General features: G+C 35.7%; 1 protein-coding gene across 1 annotated transcript in view; it reads left to right on the forward strand.

Moving 5' to 3' along the window:
- The window catches only part of IFT88 (intraflagellar transport 88), a 48,782-nt gene that overhangs the window by 17,058 nt on the left and 8,928 nt on the right, over nt 1-22,796 (forward strand). The window contains exons 15-25 of the mRNA XM_035903779.1: nt 1,310-1,405; nt 5,471-5,474; nt 5,964-6,050; nt 6,685-6,871; nt 7,456-7,564; nt 9,084-9,234; nt 10,388-10,503; nt 13,394-13,446; nt 15,180-15,245; nt 17,030-17,136; nt 21,372-21,432. Coding sequence (XP_035759672.1) covers nt 1,310-1,405; nt 5,471-5,474; nt 5,964-6,050; nt 6,685-6,871; nt 7,456-7,564; nt 9,084-9,234; nt 10,388-10,503; nt 13,394-13,446; nt 15,180-15,245; nt 17,030-17,136; nt 21,372-21,432 — 1,037 coding nt within the window. The remainder of the gene's footprint in view (nt 1-1,309; nt 1,406-5,470; nt 5,475-5,963; nt 6,051-6,684; nt 6,872-7,455; nt 7,565-9,083; nt 9,235-10,387; nt 10,504-13,393; nt 13,447-15,179; nt 15,246-17,029; nt 17,137-21,371; nt 21,433-22,796) is intronic.

Here is a 22,796-nt window from a genome sequence, read left to right on the forward strand (position 1 = left end):
ATATCTGTTCTGGCTAACTAAACAAATTCTGATGAGATGAGTGGGATTGGTTTGTGTGTATTGGGACAGATTTACTCTCTATTCTTCTAGGCTGAGGTGTTGAAGCCCAGTGAAGAAGTTTAACCAGCAGTTGAGCATGGTTTTCCAAATACTACACCTGGTTATGAGCCCTTTGAGTATTAAATGTGCTTTTAATGAGGTTAATTTTATTTACAGAAATAAAGTGGGGACAAATAATCATTGGATTTCATAACTTCTTACTTAAAATGTGACATAATCTTGGGACTGTTCTGTCATATTCCATAAGGAACAGTTGGATAGTTAGACCTCATTGCATTTTATGGTTAGAAGATACTAACAGTAGCAGTTGAAAACTGGTTTTTGACCTTTCTTTTATTACATATGTCTTTGCAGAAATTGCTGGTTTTTTCAATATAATTTTTCCTCCAAGATCAAAAGGCATTTGTATAATTTGTATAGAGACTGTCCATGTGCCAACCCAGTTACACCAGCAGGCAGTTTGTGAAATTAAACTTTCATTGGCATATTAGCCAACTATTAGAAAAAAAGGAAAAAGGCTTTTCACCACTTCAAAAAAAAAAAAAAAAGGGAAGGGGATTAAAGAAGTATCCCAGAAAGCTGTTCATTTAGTGTGCTTAATTCCAACCAGTTTGAGAGAAAAGTATATGTATACAATAAATAAAGGTCTTGCTTCAAATGGTTAGGCAATTTTAAAGTACATCACATCAAACCCTGGAAGATGGTGTCTGAGAATGAGCACCTGAACTGTCTGCTGTGTTCTGTTCTGCCCTCATTTTGCAGAAGACCCTAAGCCAAAAGTAGCTGGGGGACGATCAGAAGGAGGTTTAAAATTATGACTTTATTATTATGTAGCTCAGGGACACAATTTGCAGTTTCTAGCTTTGTTCTCTAAATTGGTTTATGGGTTTGGTAGTATCTGCAGCAGGAGATCAGGTTTGAAAAATCAGCCGATAGAATGCATCCAAAGAAAATAGTTTGAAAAATTATCTTAGTCAATATCTGTATCACTTACTGATGGAAAATAACATATTTAGGCAGCTGACTAAAAAAAAAAAAAAAGAGGGCAGAGATAGTATTATTAAGGTAGGTTATGGGAATAAAATGGTTTTTCAAATATTTTTGTTCTGAATGCTCTTTGCCTCTGTAAAGAAAGAATAGCTAAGAACAACTCATTTTAGAAAGCTAATTGGCTGCAAAAATATATAATTTAAAGTGGCATTTGCACAGATGCATTTTGTTTATCTTTATGGCGTGCTTTCTGTTGCAGGTGTGTTGAAGTAGTAAAAGCTTCCCACTATGTAGAGTTAGCCAATGACCTGGAAATAAATAAAGCCACTACTTACTTGAGGAAAAATTTAATCAGGTATAGTAACTTTTCACATTACTACTTTTTAATAACGTATTGGCAAAGATACCTATCTTAGCCATAGCATATTTTTCAGCAAGGGAAAGAATGATTTATGCAAACATTATAATTATATTGATGCTTCTCAGTAAAATGATTTTTATAAAAACACTGACAAGAGATGAGCTTTATCTAAATGAAATTTCTGCCACAGAAGTTACAGTGAATGCAGTTAATTTAAAAATTAAGACACCTAAATTTAGTTATCTTCACTGGATGCCCGAGCTGTTGTTACAGTTAATGGAACTGTAGTCAGTATGTCAATGGAGCCTAGAAACCATGTTGCTAATCCACGTGGAGATGTTTTCATGAGTATGAGCTGAATCTTTTTCTCAGTTAGGTTGACTGTAGTACCAAAATATATGCAGATGCTCTTCACATGTATCATTCTTGTTTATGTTATGGTATTCTCACTGTTCTCTTATGTACTACAGCATTCCCTAAAATACTACAATCTGCCCTTGAACTTTAGTGAGCCTTCTTCTCCTTCCACTGAAATACAAATTGGAATTAAATTAAGCATCTGCTCAGGAGCCTGGGTGGTTCTGCAGTTCTGCATCTCTAATAAAAGGTTGCCCCCTCTGGAGGGCACAGAAGGCTAGGATGAATCGCCATTACTGAAAAGATGATATAGCTGTTTAAGCCACAGTGTATATTAGCAAATGAGGAAGATCATAGAAAAGATACTGTATCAGTACTTCCAAGTAAAAGTATAGCTCATTGCTCAAAATTCATTAACTGGCAGAAGTTCAGAACATAGATCTACCAAAATCTTTGTGATTTTTACAGTTTTCATCATGCATATTATTACATGTTCCCTTTTCATTGTTTTGTTATATTTTTAAATATACACATGTGAAGTAACTTTTGGCTCTGTTGAAATTATTTATGTGTGTTTATGTAGGTAAGATCTCTTTCTGCAACTGGCTATCCAATCACTAGTTAGACAAATTTCTGCCAATTAATTTTATGGCGGACTGCCTTTGTGGTAAAAATCACCAATCTCTTACTAATAAGTACAGGAGGCTGTTAACTGTAGCTTTCCTTTTCTATGCATAGAAATTGCCAGTGTAAGTGTATAAATTAATACCACAGCTTACCACATTTAAGTTTTTGGTATTATCTATGTGAACGTGCAGCTTTCTTGTAAAGTTTTATTTGAAGACAAATGCATTTTTTTGCTCTTAATCAAATTTGTATAGGTTGTGGGACAACTTATAGTACCAGCTTTTCGTCAAAATTGTCATGTGATCTTTTCTTTGCTTGTGAAAAAAGGCCTGGTTTGAAATATGAGCAGTTGGAAAACAGCTTAATCTGAACAAAAAGAAGCTCAGATATCTGACAAGATTTGTTCGATTTCTTTCTAACACGCACTGTTTGGTACATTCAATGATAGGAATGCTTGAATAAATAAGAAGGAATATAGCAACCCCCAGGTTTGCATGAGTGGCAGGAAGTATGAGAGCTCATATGCAGCAAAATTACAGCTGAAGCTGAATACCTCTGTCATATTCTAAGGTCCTTCACCTTCCCATAGCTTGGAGGGATGCACACAGGGCCACGTGCTTAACTGTAGCCCACTTTTTCTTCTCATATTTAAGCTCTTCCAGTTTCCTGAGCAGCTCTTGCTCCTCGTGTCTGTCCTGTCCTCCTTCTCTGTAGATATAGCAAGAGGGTTATCCGTTGTTACACTGCATGTCTGACTGAAAGCTTTACTGAGATCAGGAAGCAGTTTGAGAGTTTGGAAAAATTTGTGCGAATCTAGTAGCTTTATTGATGATAGCTTTTGGAAGGTGAGAGTGTTATAGGTAGGTAAACAGTCATATGATCTCAAGAATTTACTATTTTGATGGTAATTTTTTGTGATTTCCAGTTATTATCCAGTATAGGTTAAAAAAAAAAATCAGTTCTCAGAGGTAAAATGAGACACAGAGATTATTGGTGATGTTTCTGTGGAGTACTCCAGTGGAGGGAGTGGGAAGGGTATTGGAAATTATGAGTAAACGGAGAAGATGCTCTTTTAATTTTGATTAAGTGATAGAAGACCTTTAACCTGCACTGGAACTACTTAATGGTAGAATGGGACTGCAGAATGGTGATTGCAGAGAGTCTTTTTTTTTTTTTTTTTTTTTTTTTTTTTTCAAATAAAACTGCAGCTGCCATTTATATTCATCCCGTCTGTCTGTTGTTCATATACTTACTAACTCGCCACCTGCTCAACACACCTTTGGCTGAAGAACAAAAATGGAAATGTTTTGAAATAGTCAGTTTCAAGGCTGAAAGTTTTATTGTGTTTCAAAAAAGAAGAACTGAAATAGATTTCTGCTGTAACTATAATGGGCTTAACTGTGTGCTCTTCATAATGAATATGTTTTTTGCAAACAGTCCTAGCAAAAAAAAAAAAAAAAAAAAAAAAAAAAAGAAATTCAGGGTGGAAACCACCACAATATCTCTAGATTGTCTTTTCTTCGTAAGGGGTTTTGTGTATTAGATATTTTGAAGGTTTTCTTCATTTCAAAGAAAAACTTTGAAAATTAATTTCAAAACAAAATTCTGCAGGTTAGCCACATGACTCATGTCTGGCAGACCCTGTTTGGGTCCCACAAGCTGCTTTGGAGTTTAGCTTCTGCAAGCAAATAATTTGGCTACATTGGAAACGTGTCACAAAGAATAATTTGAACAATCTGTGCTTGGATTGTTGAATCCAAGTAATTGTTATTGTTGGGATTAAAAAGTTAGAAGTTATTTAGAAATACATAAATTTAGCTGATGATACAGTGACTGCGTTTCTACTTTGCAAGGACAAAAGGAGTATTGCTATGGATTTTCATCCTAGGGCTCATAATTGCTGAAATGGTTCAAGGCTTGCACCATAATTTACCAGTAAGTTAATGGAGTGCAGAGTCATAGAATCATAGAATGTTTTGGGTTGGAAGGGACCCCTAGAGGTCATCTAGTCCAAGATGAAGTCGTATGGACACTTCATTATACATGAAAAAGAGATTACTTCCACCCTAATTTTTATCATCAAAGGTGCCATTTAGCAGTAAAAGCAAAGGTAAACAAATCGGCTACAAGGGAAATGACTTTTCAGAAAGTGGCTTTGCATGATATAGCTGTAAGTTCACTAAAAATTAATTCCATTATAAGAAGTGCACAGCTTTTACTCGAAGCAGTAAGTCTTTGCTTAAGAGTAGGGTATCTCCAGTATAGTAGTGGTACATCTGTAAATATTTGGGACCATTCCCTTATATGAAAGTTTAAAATTATCATAGCTGAAGTCTTACATTTCAGAGACCACAAAATCTAAATCCTAACTTTTGAAATGCTTTTCTTGATTTAAATTGGTGTATTTCTTTGTAGAATTTTCTATTATTAGGAGAATATTGTGATCTTTAGTAGTTCATAGTTCTTGGGTGGAATGTAGTTGACTAAATCAATGAACTACATCTAGCTGTATATACTTTGACATTTGCATGTCATTAGTATAGTCATGTTTTTTGTGTAAAGTAACTGTAAAAAGAGTATGGATGACAGTCAATTAAAACTTGTTTCCTTTATGTTTGTTTTGACATTCCACATACAGTATCACACGTTCACTTTGATATGTAAACAGAAGCTTACAGGTTTCATGTAAGTGAAGAAGGAAACTTTTGAATTGCGAATGCTGATGCCTAAATTGAGGTTGCCACATCTGTGTTGTAATAGATGACAGAACTGGGCTCACTGTGATATTCTAACAGTTTGTGTAGTTAATATAAATATTTAGTGTAAAGAAGCCAGATTTTCATAATAATTTAGTCTGCAGTTGTAAGTGTTGTCATATAGTCAATGGAAAAAAAAAAAACCACCCTGCCTTTTATTTCAAAGTTTCTTTCATAGTTTATTAGCTATAAACTTGTTTACTTTTTGTCCATAAACTTCTTTATTTTGGAGTTTATGAAATCTAGTTTTTATGTAAAAGGTTAAAAAAAAATAATCTTCCGGCCTTATTCTTCATGTTTGAGTACTTCCTAAACTTAGACAGGTGTCATCTCCTTAGTACACAAAACAACTGCAAGTTGAAATCCAATCCTACGCTGTCTTGCGTATTTTTTAATATAGCGTGTACTTTTTAGCCTTATAGAGTTTTAATGCTAATCCTTTTGTGTTCACTTAAAGAACTGGAACAAATAGGTATCAAAATTTTAATTGGTTGACTAGATTAAAAGCAAATAATATAAACTTGTGTTTTGTGTGTATAGAATTATCAGATATGTGTACTGCAAGGTAGCCATATCTAAATTTGAAAGTAGTAAATAGCCAATACTATTGAAATTTTGTGACCAAGATTAATATTATGTATAATGGATATTTCCATGTGTATATGCTTACAAGTGTGTGTTACAAGCTCTAGTAATTATGTATGTGAGTATATGAGTTGCTAATTTTAGCTGTTTGTTACTGTGAAGTTTATCAATGCTTTCAGTGTAAGTTTGCTTCAGTAGGAAGTAAGTTCTTTCTAAATTACTTTTAGGCACTGGAAACTTTAAAAATGTTTGAAAAAAAGGACAGCAGAGTAAAGAGTGCAGCTGCAACAAACCTTTCATTCCTTTATTATTTGGTAAGTGTATGCAGTTTATGTAGTGACTTCTGTATCTTTAGCAATTTTTGTGTCTGTCTAAATAATCTCTCTAAATGACAAGAAACTGCTGTTAGAGGCGTTATTCTGGAACACCCATTCTTGGCTGTAGTTGAAGTTTGGAGCATGTCCTTTATTATCCTGTTGCTGGGAGGAAGAGTAAGATTGAGCCCCAGGCCACAGAAGTATGCCTGCAGTGTGATGTGTGCAGAAGCTCAGCAGCTGCATTTAAAACTCAGGTCCTGAAGACCCTGGCTGAACTTCAGGAACATGTGAAGTATGTAGCTTAGGCAAGTGTGTTTGTGCATGAAGTTTGTAGGGTATGGGGGGATTTGTTTCTGTTTTTTTTTTAAAGAAATACTGCTTTGTTGCAACAAAGAAAACTTCCAGGCTGAATGGGACAATGTGGCAAAACATGTCTCAAATGTTAAGTTCTCTGAAACTTGAAAGAGATCTGCTTTATGCAAATACATAAGGAATACTTTTAGGACTAAAGAATGTATAATTTTTTTCATCCTCAATCTTTCAAAATTCCATTATATCAACTGTAAGAAGCCACAGCTGCAAGAACATTGCCTGACAAATGACTAATACAGTGTTTGTTTTGTTCATGTAGGAGAATGAATTGGCACAAGCAACTAACTATGCAGATTTAGCTGTAAATTCTGATAGGTACAATCCAGCAGCTCTAACTAACAAAGGAAATACTGTTTTTGCAAACGGAGACTATGAAAAAGCAGCTGAGTTTTATAAGGAAGCTCTCAGGAATGATTCCTCATGCACTGAAGCACTTTATAATCTTGGTAAGCCAAAGGTGCTTTTGTGATTTAGCTTTTGTCTAAAGGTAATGCTAGTGTTTCTGAGAATCTGGCTTTCAGAGTTCTCTTGTATAGAAATATATACCAATTATTATTATTATTATTTTATTCAGTAATTTATGTTATGGCAAGGTATTAATTTGTACTTGCTATCTGTTCTGCAAAAAAATACTAGAGTTAATGACATCAACTAGTAAATGCAGATGATTGTTACTTTGAATTTCTACTATCTACTAAAATATACCAGTTTTAACATTATTAAACCATCAGAGTAATTTCTCTCTGAAAGCCCTCCCCTTCCTTCATTCATCTTGTTCAAAAAGTGAGATTATATATGTTCTTGGTCTTTGATTAGGTTCGTGTTCCTTGCACTTATCCGTTTGGTAAGTCATACTAGCTGGAAAGAATTATAGCCACGTCTCTCAAGAAGAAAGTCCATCAGTGTCAAGGCAGTTATACTGCCTTTGAGTATTGTGTTCCTATTTAATTTTTTCTTGGTTATTCTGTCAGCTAATATGCTGAAGTAATCTTTTTCTCGTTGTATTAATACTGTAACCTTTGTTTTTTAGGTTTAACATACAAGAAGTTAAACAGAATAGATGAAGCTTTGGATTGTTTCCTTAAACTCCATGCAATCCTTCGAAATAGTGCCCAAGTCCTTCACCAGATAGCAAACATGTATCTTTTTCTGGATTATGATAAAGGATGGTGATTTTAGTAAACTCATTTAGTCTGAAATATGCGTTTCAATCCTGACACAACAACTTAGAAATTTACCATTATAATTTGGATGATCATGCATAGATGCATTCTCTGACATTTGTAAAAACAAGAACAGAACTTAAAACCACCTTGGGCATTTCCAGTGAAGCAAGTGAAGAAATACATTAAGACTGTTCACGTTGCAGGGGATACATCTAGACTCAGTATTAAGGCATGTCCTGGGATATTTAAAATGTTGATGATTTTATTATGAAAATAATGTGGCAGATGTAAGCACAATTGAGTAAAACCTTTAAGAAAAAGATAATATAGTTAATGAAAATTAACTTCTGTTCTGAAAGCTGTTTTCAGATTAGTTAGTGTATGGGTAAGAAAATAATTGTCTCCCAGCACTGTAAAAGCTCAACAGAGTGAAAATCTGAGAGGGGAGGGGTTGGCTTTGCACATCACGAGTGATATTCTACGCTATGAATTTCTTTAACAATGCTTCTGTGGATGTGCAAACTGTAAAAAATCCTCCCCAAGGCAGAAACAGATTCCAGTTGCTGTACTATACTTTTAAGAAAAGTGAAGGTAATAAAAATATATTTTAGTCAGTAAACTAAGTAACGTCCAAAAATACAAAAGGCCTGTGATCTCTGTTCCTTGCGTACAAAGTTTACAACCCCTTTACAACAGCACAAATGGCCCTACAGCTCCCTGTTCCCATCTGGGAGAGGATTCCTCTGCTACACTGCTATGTAAAACTGCATTCCACCAACACTCACAAGCTTTTTGTATGAAGGGTAGGGTGCAGCAGAAACCGAAAAAATGTGTTGGGCAGTAGGTCCAGCTCACGTTGCTGCAGAGGTCTGAGCTGTTGTGCTGCTCAGGGGTGGCTGAGGAGGGGAGAGCACACTGCAGGCCTAATTACAGCTAAATCTGCCTCTGTTCTCTGGACCAGAATTGTACACTGCCTGTGCTGTGCTGCTTAGACATACAGCAGGACATCTCACTGCAGGCAAAAGTCTGTTCTTGAGGATAGCAGTTTTACCTAATCACTTACTTTAGGACAAGCTGTAAAAGCTACAGATAGATTGCTTGCTTCTCACACTTCACTCCTATAAATGAGGAAGTCAAAGTAAAATTAGTAACAGAGAGAGAGGAGAACAGAGCCCTAAGTTCTGTTGAGCCCAAAGTGTTTTTAAGGTGGAAGAGCAGCCAAAGCTTCTGATATTTCTCTTCTTTTCAGTGTAACAAAAATATTTTCGGATACGAATGAAATTATGAAAACAAAGTTTAAAAAAAACAAAACCAAAAAACCACAAAACCAACCAAACAAAAAACCCCCCCCCAAAACCTAAAAAGCAATGTATCTCCACACTACAGTGACCGTTGTATCTGTCCAGCATATGGATTACATTATATAAAATAGCAGGAATTCTGAGTAAATCAAAATATCAACAGCGTCAGTCCTTGACTGAAGAAAACTCAGATATGAGATCATGGAGGATCCCAATCAAGCCATAGAGTGGCTCCTGCAGTTGATCAGTGTAGTACCAACGGATCCACATGTACTTTCAAAGCTAGGGAAATTATATGATAATGAAGGTGATAAATCCCAAGCTTTTCATTATTACTATGAGGTACTTGCTCTTTATTTCTTTTCCAATGCACTTTGTTGTAATTAAAGACAATTTTGGCATAGGTTCCTATATCAAATTAACAATTGATTCATTTAAACTTTTAAAAATGTCATAAAAAAATATTTTGAGGGAGAGTGAGTTGACAAAGTCTAATTTTTCTAGTCAGATCCTAAGGAAACACATGGCCTGTGTTTCCACATGGTATTTGACCTCAGACTTTCATTTTCATGTGGTCATTGTTTACATTGACCCCTAACAATTTTAATTTAAAATATAGTCTTGAGATGAAATAAAAAATGGATATAATAAATGTAATTTTAAAGGTGTGTAACATGACTGCGTTGATTGGAAGGTGTATCTGTATAATGGATATGGATATATATATATATACACATAAAAATAGTGTTTATGTATGTAAGTTACATATATAATTTTAATGGTACAGCTACACATTATGTATACACAGTTGCCTAAAGATAGGCGTCCTCTCTCATTTCAAACCAGCTCTAGTACTGTCTGTAGTTTGTAGAGATTCTTCTGTCTGAGAAACAGGAATAAGGCAGGCAGTTGCTTTGTTGCCATCTGAGAGGTTTTTTATCTGTGTAAAGCGAGGATGACCAAAGCCTGTGTTGTAATCTGAATACTAGTGGAGTTGTGCTTGATGATAATGTTGCTGCCTAATTCAGTGGGAATTTCTATAAAGCTGAAAACATTATTTATGTCCATATGTATTTCATAGAAAAGAATGCTTTTAGGTGAGTTTTCCATCAGACTGATTTGAGTGTGGAATTGTACATGTATTAGTTAGCATTGTTTAACGTTTTAGGTAACTTATTCACATGTAGACATGATCTAAGTAAACATTTTTGCTGTTGCAAACTATTTAATATTTTGAATAAGGCTAGATGGAAAAAGTGACAGATTCATCTCGGGTAACTTCTAAAAAGCATTCAGTAATTAGAAAACTTGGCATGCTTTTTTTTTTTTTTTTTTTTTTTTCAGGATTACTTAGTATAGCACACTACTTCCATTCATATATTACATGGTTTTGGCATCTGGAGAATTAAACACTTGAGTAAGATATTCCAGAAGTAACATAAAGATGTTGTTTATCACTAAAATTGTGTTTCTTTCACCTTTCCTATTTTGTCAGTCATACCGGTATTTCCCTTCAAACATTGAGGTCATTGAATGGCTTGGAGCCTATTACATTGACACTCAGTTTTGTGAAAAAGCCATTGAGTACTTTGAGAGAGCAGCACTTATCCTGTAAGTAATTATTATTTTATGCCTACTCAAATATTTTGTGATTAGACATCTGTAAGTATACCTAGAGATAAATTAGTTGGATAACTTTAATGCTATAAGCAAATACCAGAGTTAAGAATATTTGGGATATTATTTAATTTTCTCAACTTTGTTTGTTTACAGTGTGGTTTTGCTCTTACTGTGCAATTTCAATGTTGAGTAAGATCCTCCATTGGGCCTAAGATAGTATTAGGTATTAAAATCTCTTCTCTCTATCCTCTGCCATTAAATACAGCTATGAAGTGGGGAATAGTTCTCCTCTGCCACCAAGACCTGCTTCTCTATGGCTTCATGTGAAATATTTCCTTTCCATTGTTTTATCATGCGGTGTGGTTTAGATGGTTTAGATAAATGCACCTTCTAGCAGTTCTTGCTGCATTTCCACTTCTCATGTAACTTCTACTCCCATAAAAAAGCTATTACAAATGAGGTATAGAAGTAAGCAAAAATGTGAAGTGCAGAATTATCAATAGTTGGTGAAAATAAGTTGACAGATCAAATTAATCCTGATAGAGATATTTGAAACATATTGAGTTTAGTTCAGCAACTTAATTGCTGAAATTGGCCTCTAGCAGAATATGATGCACTTAAGAAGGTATATAGGCCATATAATTTATTTTAGAAAGAAAGGGAGCTTACCAGACAAATGGTTAATAAATAAAAATTTGGTCAAATTTCAATCTGTAATCTAGAGTTCAAACAGAATTCTAAAAAGACATGCATATGGTCCTCTTATGTGGGAACAAATTGTTCACAAAGAATTTTGCATTAATAGACCAACTAAAATTCATGCAACTAAAATTCACTCCAACAAGTGTGAATTTCTCTATTTTGTATTTTGGGAAACCTATCAAAAATCAGGCTAAGCAAAACCCAGTTATTGCTTCTCTTATGATGATCTAAAATTTGACATTCTCTTTGTTCTGTGAATCTGAACGACATGCATGAACAAGACGGCATGTGAACAAAAATTTGTACACTATTACTCAAGGAAAGATTATACAGTGAATAGGTTGTTAGAAGTTCAGTAAAAAATACTAATTCTGCTTTTGAAAGGGCTTGAGTTAGAGCAGAGGTTAATTACAGAAAAGAAAATCTGAGGTTTAAATAAGGATTAAAAATTGAAACAAGAATAAATAGAAAAACATAGACTTCACCCAAATTCTGGTATAATCATAAAGAAATAGAGATGTAGATAAGATGAAAATACACAGGAGACAGTGCACAGAAATCACAGTTCACAGGTTTGCCAATACTCTTTTCAGTATAAATACTGGCTACCTTAAAAAATTGTGTTTTAGTCAAGCTATGAGTTTGCATTTGTTGGCTTTCACGGCCTTCCTAGAAACTTTGGAAAGAAACAGCTGAAACTAAAAAGAATTATTTCACAGCCTTGTTTTGGCAAAAATCTAAATGTTTTATGCTTCATGTTGCACTCAGTCCATGCAGTATGTGGATTGTATAGTACTTACAAATAATTGGCATATGAAAGTCTTCATTATTATTTGTCATTGTAATCTATCTGTAACAGAGAAATTATTTCTCTGTGGGATGAGATTGTTAATAGTAGATAACAGAACATAGAAGCTTTGGTGTTTATTTGGTATTAAAAATAGAGTCTAGCTATGCTAATTGATAAATAAGAATATTAGGTTATAAATTGCTACTAATTGCGAATAAAGTTACATTTTAAAATGTAACTTTATTTTAACCGTGACCAGCATTTTTTTAGTTTAACATTATTTAGTGTATTCAGTATTTTAATTGCAATAACTACATTTTTAATTGCATTCTAAGATAACATGTTAGACAATGAATTGAGAAACAGTTTTTCATTATTTTACATTTTACTAGCATGCTCAATTCTATCATTAATAAAAGGAGTTGTGCAGCTTAACGCTGGCTGCTGACAATTTACTCATACTGAACTGCATAATAAATTTTATTACAGTGTCTGTTTGGCTGCCTTTATTGTTTGTAGGAGACATACTCAGCTCAAAATAAAAAAGGTGAAGCAGATGTCTTTCAGAAGTGTGTTTGGTAACTACCAGGCAAACAGATTACCGAGAGTTAAAAATTACTTGTGCTGTGACTGGGGGGAAAAACTGAAGAGAATAAGCACAAAAGTGTTCTGAAAATGTTAGCGTACAGTGCTTTTGTGATGTCCTACTGTTGAATTGTAAGCCACATGTGAAAAACAGCTTTGGCTTATAGAACATCCTTGCACTGTTGACATGCAAATTTCCTAGTTTTCGCATTATCTTGATGTGAATGAGGAAAGAGTCCAACAGTTTTGTTGTACATGCTCAAACATCTCAAATATATATATTTTCTCTGACCGTGTCTATCACCATTACGTGCTAAAAAGAGAAGGGCAAGTAGCAGCTCAGGCATCAAGGTGATGACAGAGGAGAAGCCAGACTTTGCAGCTCTAAGTAGGGAGTGTGCTTCCTGCCAGGGATCCCTTGGGTGTGCTTGGGACCCGACTGGTGGGTCTTCCTCAGAATGCAGTTTAGCATTTTGTTCTATCCCACTGCATAGTTCTGTACCTTAGACAAAAATCAGTGGTTCACGTGTCAGGTCTGCTAATTGTCTGTTGCATGGAATCATGAGCAGGAGAAAGTCTGTAATGGAGGACTACGAACGAGTGATATCAAGGCCTGAACACAGGAGCATGATGCAGGTGTAAACTGTGTGTGAATTGAACAGGCTAAATTCTTCCTAGGAAGTCAAAACGCTAGGTGGAAGATTTTAAGAGTAGTTTAGTAATAGGTCTTTACCAATGCTCTGCAGATTATTTTGCCTATTTAATGTTTGGCACTGTGCATAATTTTATTTTATTTATATGCAGACCAACACAAGTGAAGTGGCAGCTGATGGTTGCCAGTTGCTACAGGAGAAGTGGTAAGTTCTGTAACTTTTTTGTATTTGGTTCAAGGTTTGTAATATAGTTTGTAATTAGTTGGGGTTGTTCAGCCTGGAGAAGAGAAGCCTGGAGAATATGTAAGGGGACTTGTAAGAAAGATGGAGGGAGGCTTTTTACAGGGTCTGTAGTGACAGGACAAGGGGGTTTAAACTGAGAGGGTAGACTTACGTTGGACGTAAGGAAGAAATTTTTTACAGTGAGGGTTGTGGAACACTGGAACAAGTTGCCCAGAGAATTTGTGGATGCCCCATCTTAGGAAGTGTTCAAGGTCAGGTTGGATGGGGCTTTGAGCAACCTGATCCAGTTGCAGAGGGTTGGACTAGATGATCTTCAAAAGTCCCTTCCAACCCAAACTATTCTATGATTTGTTTTGTTTTGATGTTTTGATTTTTTTTTTCTTTTGATCTTTTCTACCTGATGTGAATACTGGTCCTAAAGTTTGTTTGAAAATTCAGTTACATATTATTTTGTTATAAATTTTCTGAGTATATGTAATAAAACATGACTTTTCTTTTAAGTCAGGAAGTGTGCCTTCACTGTCTTATGCATGAAACACTCCTTGTGCTGTTAAATAAGTAAAATGAAGAAGACACTACATAGATGAACTAATAGAATTTTTTTAATGTAATTAATGTAATTATGATCTAACAAAGGTAATTGGATTTTGTAGTTGCTTAATTCCCATTCCTTTTCAACAGCAGGTATATTTTTTTTGGTATTAAAATAGTATTTGCATTACACAAACAAATGACAGTCTTAAGTGGTGTATATCTTTACTGGGAATATACCAATAAATGAAATGGAAAGACACCAATCTTTCTGGGTTTTTTCATCACCTCAGATGCATTCAAGGCACTTGATGATGTAAAGGATACCCTTTTTTGTTGTCCCATTTTGTCACTTTTCTTAATGCTTCTTTTGAACGTTGCAGAACAGACTTCCACAACAAATAAGTGCATTTTCTTACTCTGCTCAGTTTTTTAATGCAACAGTGAGGAAGGGAATGGGACCTAGGAAAGTCAATCAAGAACAGTCAGCACCACCCAAAACTAGACAGATTAACTGTTTTTCTAGCAAAGAAACACAATGGTTTTGGCTGCTTTTTAGGTAATTTATGATTCATTGGCAAAATTCCCAGCTTATCCTGTTAACCCATAGCAGGTCAGTTTGATCTCTTACCTCACACTAGGAAAATAAAAATAGTGATCTCAACAAAAATTTTTGTCAGATATTTTATGGATATGAGGTTTTAGATTCACAGGGTCTATCAGTCCTTTCCATAATAACCAAGCTGAGCCAAAATTGAAGGCAAAAGTCTTAAAGAATAATTACTTTGCTATAAGATCTGAGTAAAGGAGAGACACACCATTAGTATTCTGATGGAAGGAAAGGTAGGCAGAGCTCAGCTGCTACACATTTCTATTTCACTAATTGATACATTTGCAGCCTCAGATAAGCCCCGGTATGCTTGATACAGCTTGTCTAGTAGATGTGGTCAAAATTTTGTAGGACAAAAAAGGGCAAAATTGGGAAACTCCCCTTAATCAATTTTTACTATCAGTAAGTTTGGTTTTATCAAATTCGGTCGTATAATATTAAGTCATGTACTTAAACTAAAATGATGAAGTGATGTTATACTGCATCAATGTCTCATCAGATACTCTTTTTTACATTTGGATATGTGGATAGGAGATGTTTGTTTTGTTTGCAGGTAACTACCAGAAAGCGCTGGAGAAATACAAAGTAATTCATGGAAAATTCCCAGAGAACGTTGAATGTAAGTTGTTTCATTGAGTGGTACAACTATTAAAGGAAACTTTGTTACATTGAATCTGTGTTGTTACTAATCTATTAATCATATGATGTAAGTATTTTTCATATGAAAATATTTTCATGAACTAACATTTTTACTCATGATAATGCTGCATGTTTTCTGTGACAACACTAAAGTGTGATTTTAGAAATATTATGGTAATGCTGAAGAGAGATGAAAATAAACTTTGACTGAAGCGGATTGGTTGAGTTCTTTCACATACATACTTTCTAAATTTTATAACTATGTTACTTATTTAATCTTTTTTTCTGATAAAATATATGTATTTTACTTCTAGTCCCTGCTACTTGAAACTCCTGCTGTAAGTTTCTAGGTATGAGAAAATCTTACTAAGTTTTACCAAAGCCAGGCCTTCCAAAATAACATAGAGGGTGAGATTTTGTTGTTGGGTTTTTATGTATAGTTGGTCAAGCAGTCTCAAGAAAATCTGTGCAGAATTTAAAACTAAACTACAGGAAGCATAACTTTGAAAAGTAAGACATTTTGCAAAATCAGTCACACCCGTACTCTAAATGAAAAAGCCCTGTACAAAAGAGGGGTTGTCACTGGTGGTAGAAACATCCTCTTACATCCCACATTGTGCCTCACTAATTCCAGAATACAAGGTTTTCGCCCATAAGCCTACGCTTTTAAATGCTACCTGGGAAGAACATTCACTGTATTTTAAAATAAAATGGTATTGTTCTGCTTTAACAAACTTACTGCTTCTTTAAAGAGGAATCATACAGCTCTGTTGTACAAGAGAAATTCAATACTATGACTCCTCAAAGTTATAAGCAAAATGTTCATATGGGTCACGCGTATTTCAGAGGGATAGAGTATTTGGTAAACCTTTTAGAATGCTAACAGTTTTCTCAATGTAGTTTCTACAAATTACGACATGGAGGCAGGAGTTAGACAAGACTGTTGAACTGGATTAAAAGTTTGCTGCTGAGTGAGTTCCTCACTCATCCCTCCCTGGCCACGTGCTCCCAACTGTCTGTCTTATGCTTGTTCTGATGCTTATCTGATCCCTCAGTGCACAAGTTCAGCTCCCTAAACCAGCAGAAAACTAGCTTAGCACAAAAAGAAAATAACATATTTGTGAAAGCAGTCAGGAGGGTAATGGATCATGTCATGCTTGTTTCTGCTTCAGAGGCAGTTCGTTCAAAGGGATGTTGACAAACACATAGGAATAGCAACAATGTTTTCAGAGTTTGACATAATGTCTCAGGAGACTTTTTAGGGGTTCTTTTGGTTCTATCATACAGATATAGTCAATTTTCATGTCTGGTTTGTTGGGGTTTTCTAATTCTATAAATACTAATCTTAAAAACAAAAATCAACCACAGCAACAGAAAACCCCAAACCATTCTGATTTACTTGGCATTTGTAAAATTGTTTTCAACAAAATGCTATTGCTGGTGGCTCCTCAGTAATAACTTAGTATCATTATTATGCTTTCCAGTTTCCAAAATATTTCGCAAATGTCGAGAGTTCTGAGCCAGATGAGTTAGTGTGTCTTGTGTCTTTCACTTATATAAATGGTATTTGTACTGTTCATGGATATAGACACTGCATTACAGAAAATGTTGAATTATTTGCAAAATATCACAATTTGCATAGTTATACTGGACTAGAGTCACCTTGTATTCCCAGTTATTTGCATTCTGTGTGTCCAGTTCTGTTAATGTGCACTTGCGGTTTGACCTGCCTTTTTTTGTAATAATGTTTTGCTTTTCAATCAGGTCTTCGATTTTTAGTTCGTCTGTGCACAGATATGGGGCTGAAAGAAGTCCAGGAATACATGACAAAGCTCAAGAAAGTGGAAAAGTTAAAAGAAATAAGAGAACAGGTAAGCTTGTTTTTTTCTGTGCTTATACAGTAGCACTATGTGCATAAATTAAACCAAAATAGTTTTTATGATACTTCAAGATAAAATGTGTATTAACTTCCTGGTTTAGAGAGGCTTGTATTTTGTGATTTGGGGAGTTTTAGTTTTAAATTACTGAGCAGCCTTGTATCTGTCTGGGTTTTGAGCACTGGATTTTCTGTGATTTTTAAATACTAGTGAGAGATGGGTTATGTGGATGTGATGGGAATGCTGGAGCCACCCACATAATTCAATGTCTCTGGAATGTTGTCTTTCCTACTTATTTGCCAGACTGTATAAAGCGTATTTATGAGCCAAGTAATAATGCAACTACAGGGAGAGAAGGGAAGCCGAAGAATTTGTCCATGTACTAGAACTCCTTTTAGCTGCAACATGGACAGATCACATAGGTAGAAGGAACTTGTTCCAGTGTCTCACCACCCTCATCATAAAAAATTTCTTCCTTCTGTCCAGTCCAAGTCTACCCTCTTTCAGTTTAAAACTGATTCTATGATTCTATGAAAACCCTTGCCTGTCACTACAGGCCCTGCTAACAAGTCTGTTCCAGTCTTTCTTATAAGTCCCCTTCAAGTACTGAAAGGCTGCAATAAGGTCTCCCCAAGAGCCTTCTCTTCTCCAGGCTGAACAACCCCAACTCTCTCAACCTATCATAGAATCACTTTGGTTGGAAAAGACCTTTAAGATCAAGTCCAACCTTTAACCTAACCCTGCCATCCTAAACCATGTCCCTAAGCACCTCATCTATCCTTCTTTTAAATACCTCCAAGGATGAGGACTCGACCACCTCCCTGGGCAGCCCATTCCAGAGCCTGACAACCCTTTCGGTGAAGAAGTTTTTCCTAATGTCTAGCCTAAACCTGCCCTGGCGCAACTTCAAACCATTCCCCCTTGTCCTATCGTCCGTTACAGGAGAGGTGCTCCAGCCCTTGGATCAGTTTCGTGGTCTGGACCCAGAGTGGGTCCAGAGTGCAGTACTCTAGCTGGGGCCTCATGAGAGCAGAGCTCTGAGGTAGATCTGCCTAAACACTTGACTGTAGCATGTTGCCCAGGAAAAAAAAAAAACAACAGGTTTTTAAATAAAAATAGGCCTGATTCTATTATAATTTAAACTAAACCAGTTTTCTTTTAAGCAGAGAAAACTGAAATGCAGGAGGTTTAAAGAAATCTGAAACAAAACAATTCCTCCTGCTGCCCCAAGCCACCATCAACAATAGAAATAGAACAGGTCTCTTGTCAGCTCTGTCAACTTCATCCCTGCAAGCAGGCCCATGCTTCCAGCCTCTTTGAGTAAGTTCAGTGAGTTTCTGAGTGGCAGCAAAATTCTGTCCCTGCAGTTCCTAGTACATTCTCTTCAGAACCTCTGAAGCTGGATCAGTTGCTTTCTGCTCCTTCCTGCAGCTCCTTGTGGTTGGGGGGACATGCTCCCATCTCCCTCTTCTGGCTCTCTTGTCTGCAACACTCTGAAATCTCCCAAGTTCAGTGTCTCCTCAAGGAAAGGAACAACTATTTCTGCCCCCCAAGGAACCCACTGACCCAGTTTTCTTAAAACTCAACACCATTGTAGATGTAAAGAAACAAAGACACTAAGAAAAAAAAAGACTACAGAATGCACTGCAGTTGAGTATGCTGCCATCCTGTATTAGAAGTTGAATATCTTTCTGGGACAGAATCTCAGCATCAGTGCTCTCTTGCAAACAATAGCCCTGCAGTTCCTTTTTGCTTTATGCTTATTGCATCTGGGTTCCCATCCCCTGGTTTGGGGGAATTTTTTTGTTTGATTGTTTGGGGGGATGAATGTGGGTTTTTAGTCTTATGTCTACCATCTGGCTATGGAAATTACTAGATATTTTCGTCCTAAGAAATTTCTTCTGTCATCCATGAGCATATAGTCATAAACTGTACTTTCAAGTTCTAAAATTATCAAATTTTAATATTTCGCCACCTAAGTTTCCAATAGGAACACTGGTTTCAGTTAGCAATACCAGATAGAATAGAGTTCCATTCCTGGTCTCAATTTCAGGCTAACCCATGATTTCTTGATTGCACCCAGTAAAGAGAAAATAGATAAATGCTAGTGTAATATACCTATATTTCAAAGTCTGCATGCAGACTTTGTCTTCCTGTAGAAATTTGTCAAAATTTGCTATTCTGGCATTGTTTTTCCAGAATAAGTATATCCACATGGAGTTTATACCAAAATAAATATTCTGGAGTACTTATTTCACTCAGTTCTCAAATATGGACAAGTTGTTAAATACTTCCAGCCAAGAATCTGGGAACATCTGTGGGGTTCATTCCCTGTAGAAATTTTTCTCCCTGCCTCTCAAAGCATTGGATTTTTACTGTAACCTTCACATGTTGGTTTTAGGGGGGTTTTTTGTTTGTTTGTTTTTTTTTTTCTTACTGCATTAATCTTTCTTTTCATATTTCAGTTTTTAAAAGACAGGCAATAGTGTAAAAGTTCACACAACTTTCTTGGCACTGATGTATACACGCATTACTATTTATTTCTGTTAAGCGAGCTTAATGACTGAAAATGAGGGACTGATTGGGTGTGGTGTGAAGCAGTGATGATAGGTGCAAACACTGGGGGGGACTTACTGCCTTTACCTTCAGGCATCTACATCTGGACTAATCATCCTAAATTTCTTTTGCAGCCATAGGAGAGAAATAGGCATTTTTAGGGTGGAAATCATTGGACCTATTTTAAATGTCTGCTTTTAGTATGGGATAACTTATAAACTACTCACTTGGAACTTTACAGGCATTAGTCATATGCTTAAGCTGTAGTATTTCTATAATATTCTGGGAGTAAAGTCCTGGGATGTAAATGCCGTGAGGGTACTATCATATAGGGACCAATTCCCTCTGGCAGACAGAAGCTGAGTGTCCACTGGCAGACTTGTCAGTCATTCAGCATTTGGAGAGTCTGAACGTGCTTCCTGAAGGACTGACATACGTTACTTCACTCGACTGCGAATCGGATATTTAATCCAGAGTTCAGAGAACATATTTTAGACTTGAGGATTTCCCAAAATAAATAAAAAGTATGAGAAATTCTGGTACCAGACTGGATCGCTCCAAGACCATTTCTGGTTTCACGGTAGGCTCACTGCTTTCCTGTCTGACTCCTGTGAGTTTTGATTTAAGGGGTCTTCCTTTTTCCGTTGGCACAGTTCTTGAAAGTTCTTTCACTTCTGTGTCATTCCAACTTTGCCAGGCTCCATGATATTTTCCTGGTGAAAAATGAATGGAGAAGCTACAGTAATTGAACAGAATACTCGGTTAGGTGGTGTGCACATGTGTTTTAATCAGATCCCAAATTCATACTTTGAAATAAGATGCAGAGATTACTTTATTAACAGCTGAGTGCTCTAAACACCAAGTTTTTGTAACTACCCATCAAAAAGTCCCTCACTGAGACGTATGTTCTTGTAATTGACAAGATATATGCATGCAAAATTTGGTGTTTTGCCAGGAGAAGCCAAGTCTGCCATGTGATACAGAGGTATTGCTTTGATAAACTGTGAAAGTTTTCAAATAACACTAAAAAAAAAAACACAGCTGGAAGATGTTTATGGTACCTTCCTCAGTGCAAGAGAGCTGACTTTTTAAACACAGCTTTTAAAGTATTTACCTTCGCCTTTATCTTGCATTTAACACTCAACAGCAAATTAAATGTTGCTGTAAAGTACGGTGCTGTGCCAAGTATTCAAAATTTAAGATCTATGGGGTGAATAGTTCTTTTTATAGATTTCCCTACTTCCCCCCCTTGAATCTTTACAATAATAAAACTTTTGTGGGATTTACAAGACATTAATAGGCAGAGGCTACTTTGAACTCATGCAAGGAGGGCTATGTTGCCTGTTTTTTCAGCTGTGCTTTACAAAGGTACATCTGAACTATTTTTATGCACAGTCCTTGTATAAATTTTATCTGAAAAAAAATAATTTATTGAGATATTCTGTTTGAATTTCATAGAACTCTTGCTTTATGTAAACATTGGATTTAACACTGATTTTAAGGACAATTTTGTGCATTGGAAAAACAAGGTCTATTAGTTACAGTGTAGTAAGCCTAGTTTAATTTTCTACTGTTTTACTTAATAAGCTGAGTTTTCAATAACTATCTCTAATGTATATTACTAAATGGGGTTTTTGTTCTGTTCTTTTCAAACCTTTTTCACTGATCTCCAGCGCATTAAATCTGGCAGAGATGGCAGTGCACGTAGCCGCAGAGAAGGAAATGCTGGTGGTGGTAAGTACTTAATGCCCCTGCTTAAATATCAGATTTGTCAGGATCCTAAAGAAAATAGTTTTTCTTAAAGTGTTTGTAAAACCTCCTTACATTCCGAAAAGCACACAACTATGCACTGAGTCATAGGAGGTACTTCACAAATTTTGTGTCATACTTTTTGATTATCTTATTGCTGCATGAAACCTCAGCTGGTATAGTAGCATGGATTTGGTCTAAGATTTGTACTTCATATACAGATCTCAGTGTGTTCCTAAAGCTAAATTTCTACTTGTTTTCAATACTGTGGACTGGAACGTTTTTATCCCATGAACATTAGAATGTTTACTATAAGGAATCATGTATTATAACAAAACAGGACATGAAAGCCATGTCTTAATTTAACATGGAGAAAAGGGAATTTCATGCCCGCCATCTACTCTATTACATTAGGTGTTCATTATAAGTTCAAGAGGCTTTTTTGTGCAACCAACTGCATAATAAGGAGTACTTGTACTATCTTTGAGCTCCTTTTTCCCCTTTTCCCAGTATAGCAGAGTTGAAGTATTACAGTCTTCCACAGAGGAAAGCTTGCTCGTTGACTACTAAGTCTCTCTGCTCCTATAGATTTACAGTGCTGACTATCATAAATGTAAAACTCTAGCAGTGCAAGTCTGGAAACTGGCCTGCTTTGTCTTTTCTGCACCAAGTAGTCTGCATATTACAGAGCTAATGATTTTTCCCTCCCATTATTAAATCCATGAAATGTTAGTAATGTTAAACCAAACTGTTCTCCACTTCTGCTCTACGGAAACTAGCAGACTTCAGGCTACTTCAGCCACCTGGAAAAAAATCCATTTTGACCCAAATAGGAAATGGTTTCTTTGTATTCTGGATTTGGTTTATCTTAATATCGGTGGTCTGATAAAAAGACGTCCCATATAAATTCTTGCCTCTCTTCCTTTCCTTTGACAGAGAAATAATTTATGGATTATTTTTTTCTTATTTGGTAATTTTATTTATCTGTATATGTAGCAGATGCTTTGCTACATTTATCCAATTCTGTAGGGTCATGAAAAGTCACAGAAATTACCAGTGTAATCTTAAGATGACCTTAGAATGCTGTTACGTTTATGCGTACTGCTCTCATGGGTTCTCTAAGGGTTAAGAATTGAGTGTTGGATGCTTCAGAGAGATTTCATTCCTTTCTCAGCTCAAGTTGTTTCACTAGAGAAGCTTTTAAATCATTTCTTGATATGTAGAAAAAAACACTATTCACCTATGATTGAATTTTACCTGCTCTGGGCCTCAGGCCAAAGTAATTCTTGGTGTGAAATTCCTTATTTTGGTAACAGAGAGGGTTGGAAACATTTCTGGACTCCCCTTTT

This window comes from Egretta garzetta, unplaced genomic scaffold (genome assembly GCF_000687185.1).
Source record: "Egretta garzetta isolate BGI_Z169 unplaced genomic scaffold, ASM68718v1 scaffold401, whole genome shotgun sequence".
Classification (NCBI taxonomy): Eukaryota; Metazoa; Chordata; class Aves; order Pelecaniformes; family Ardeidae; genus Egretta; species Egretta garzetta.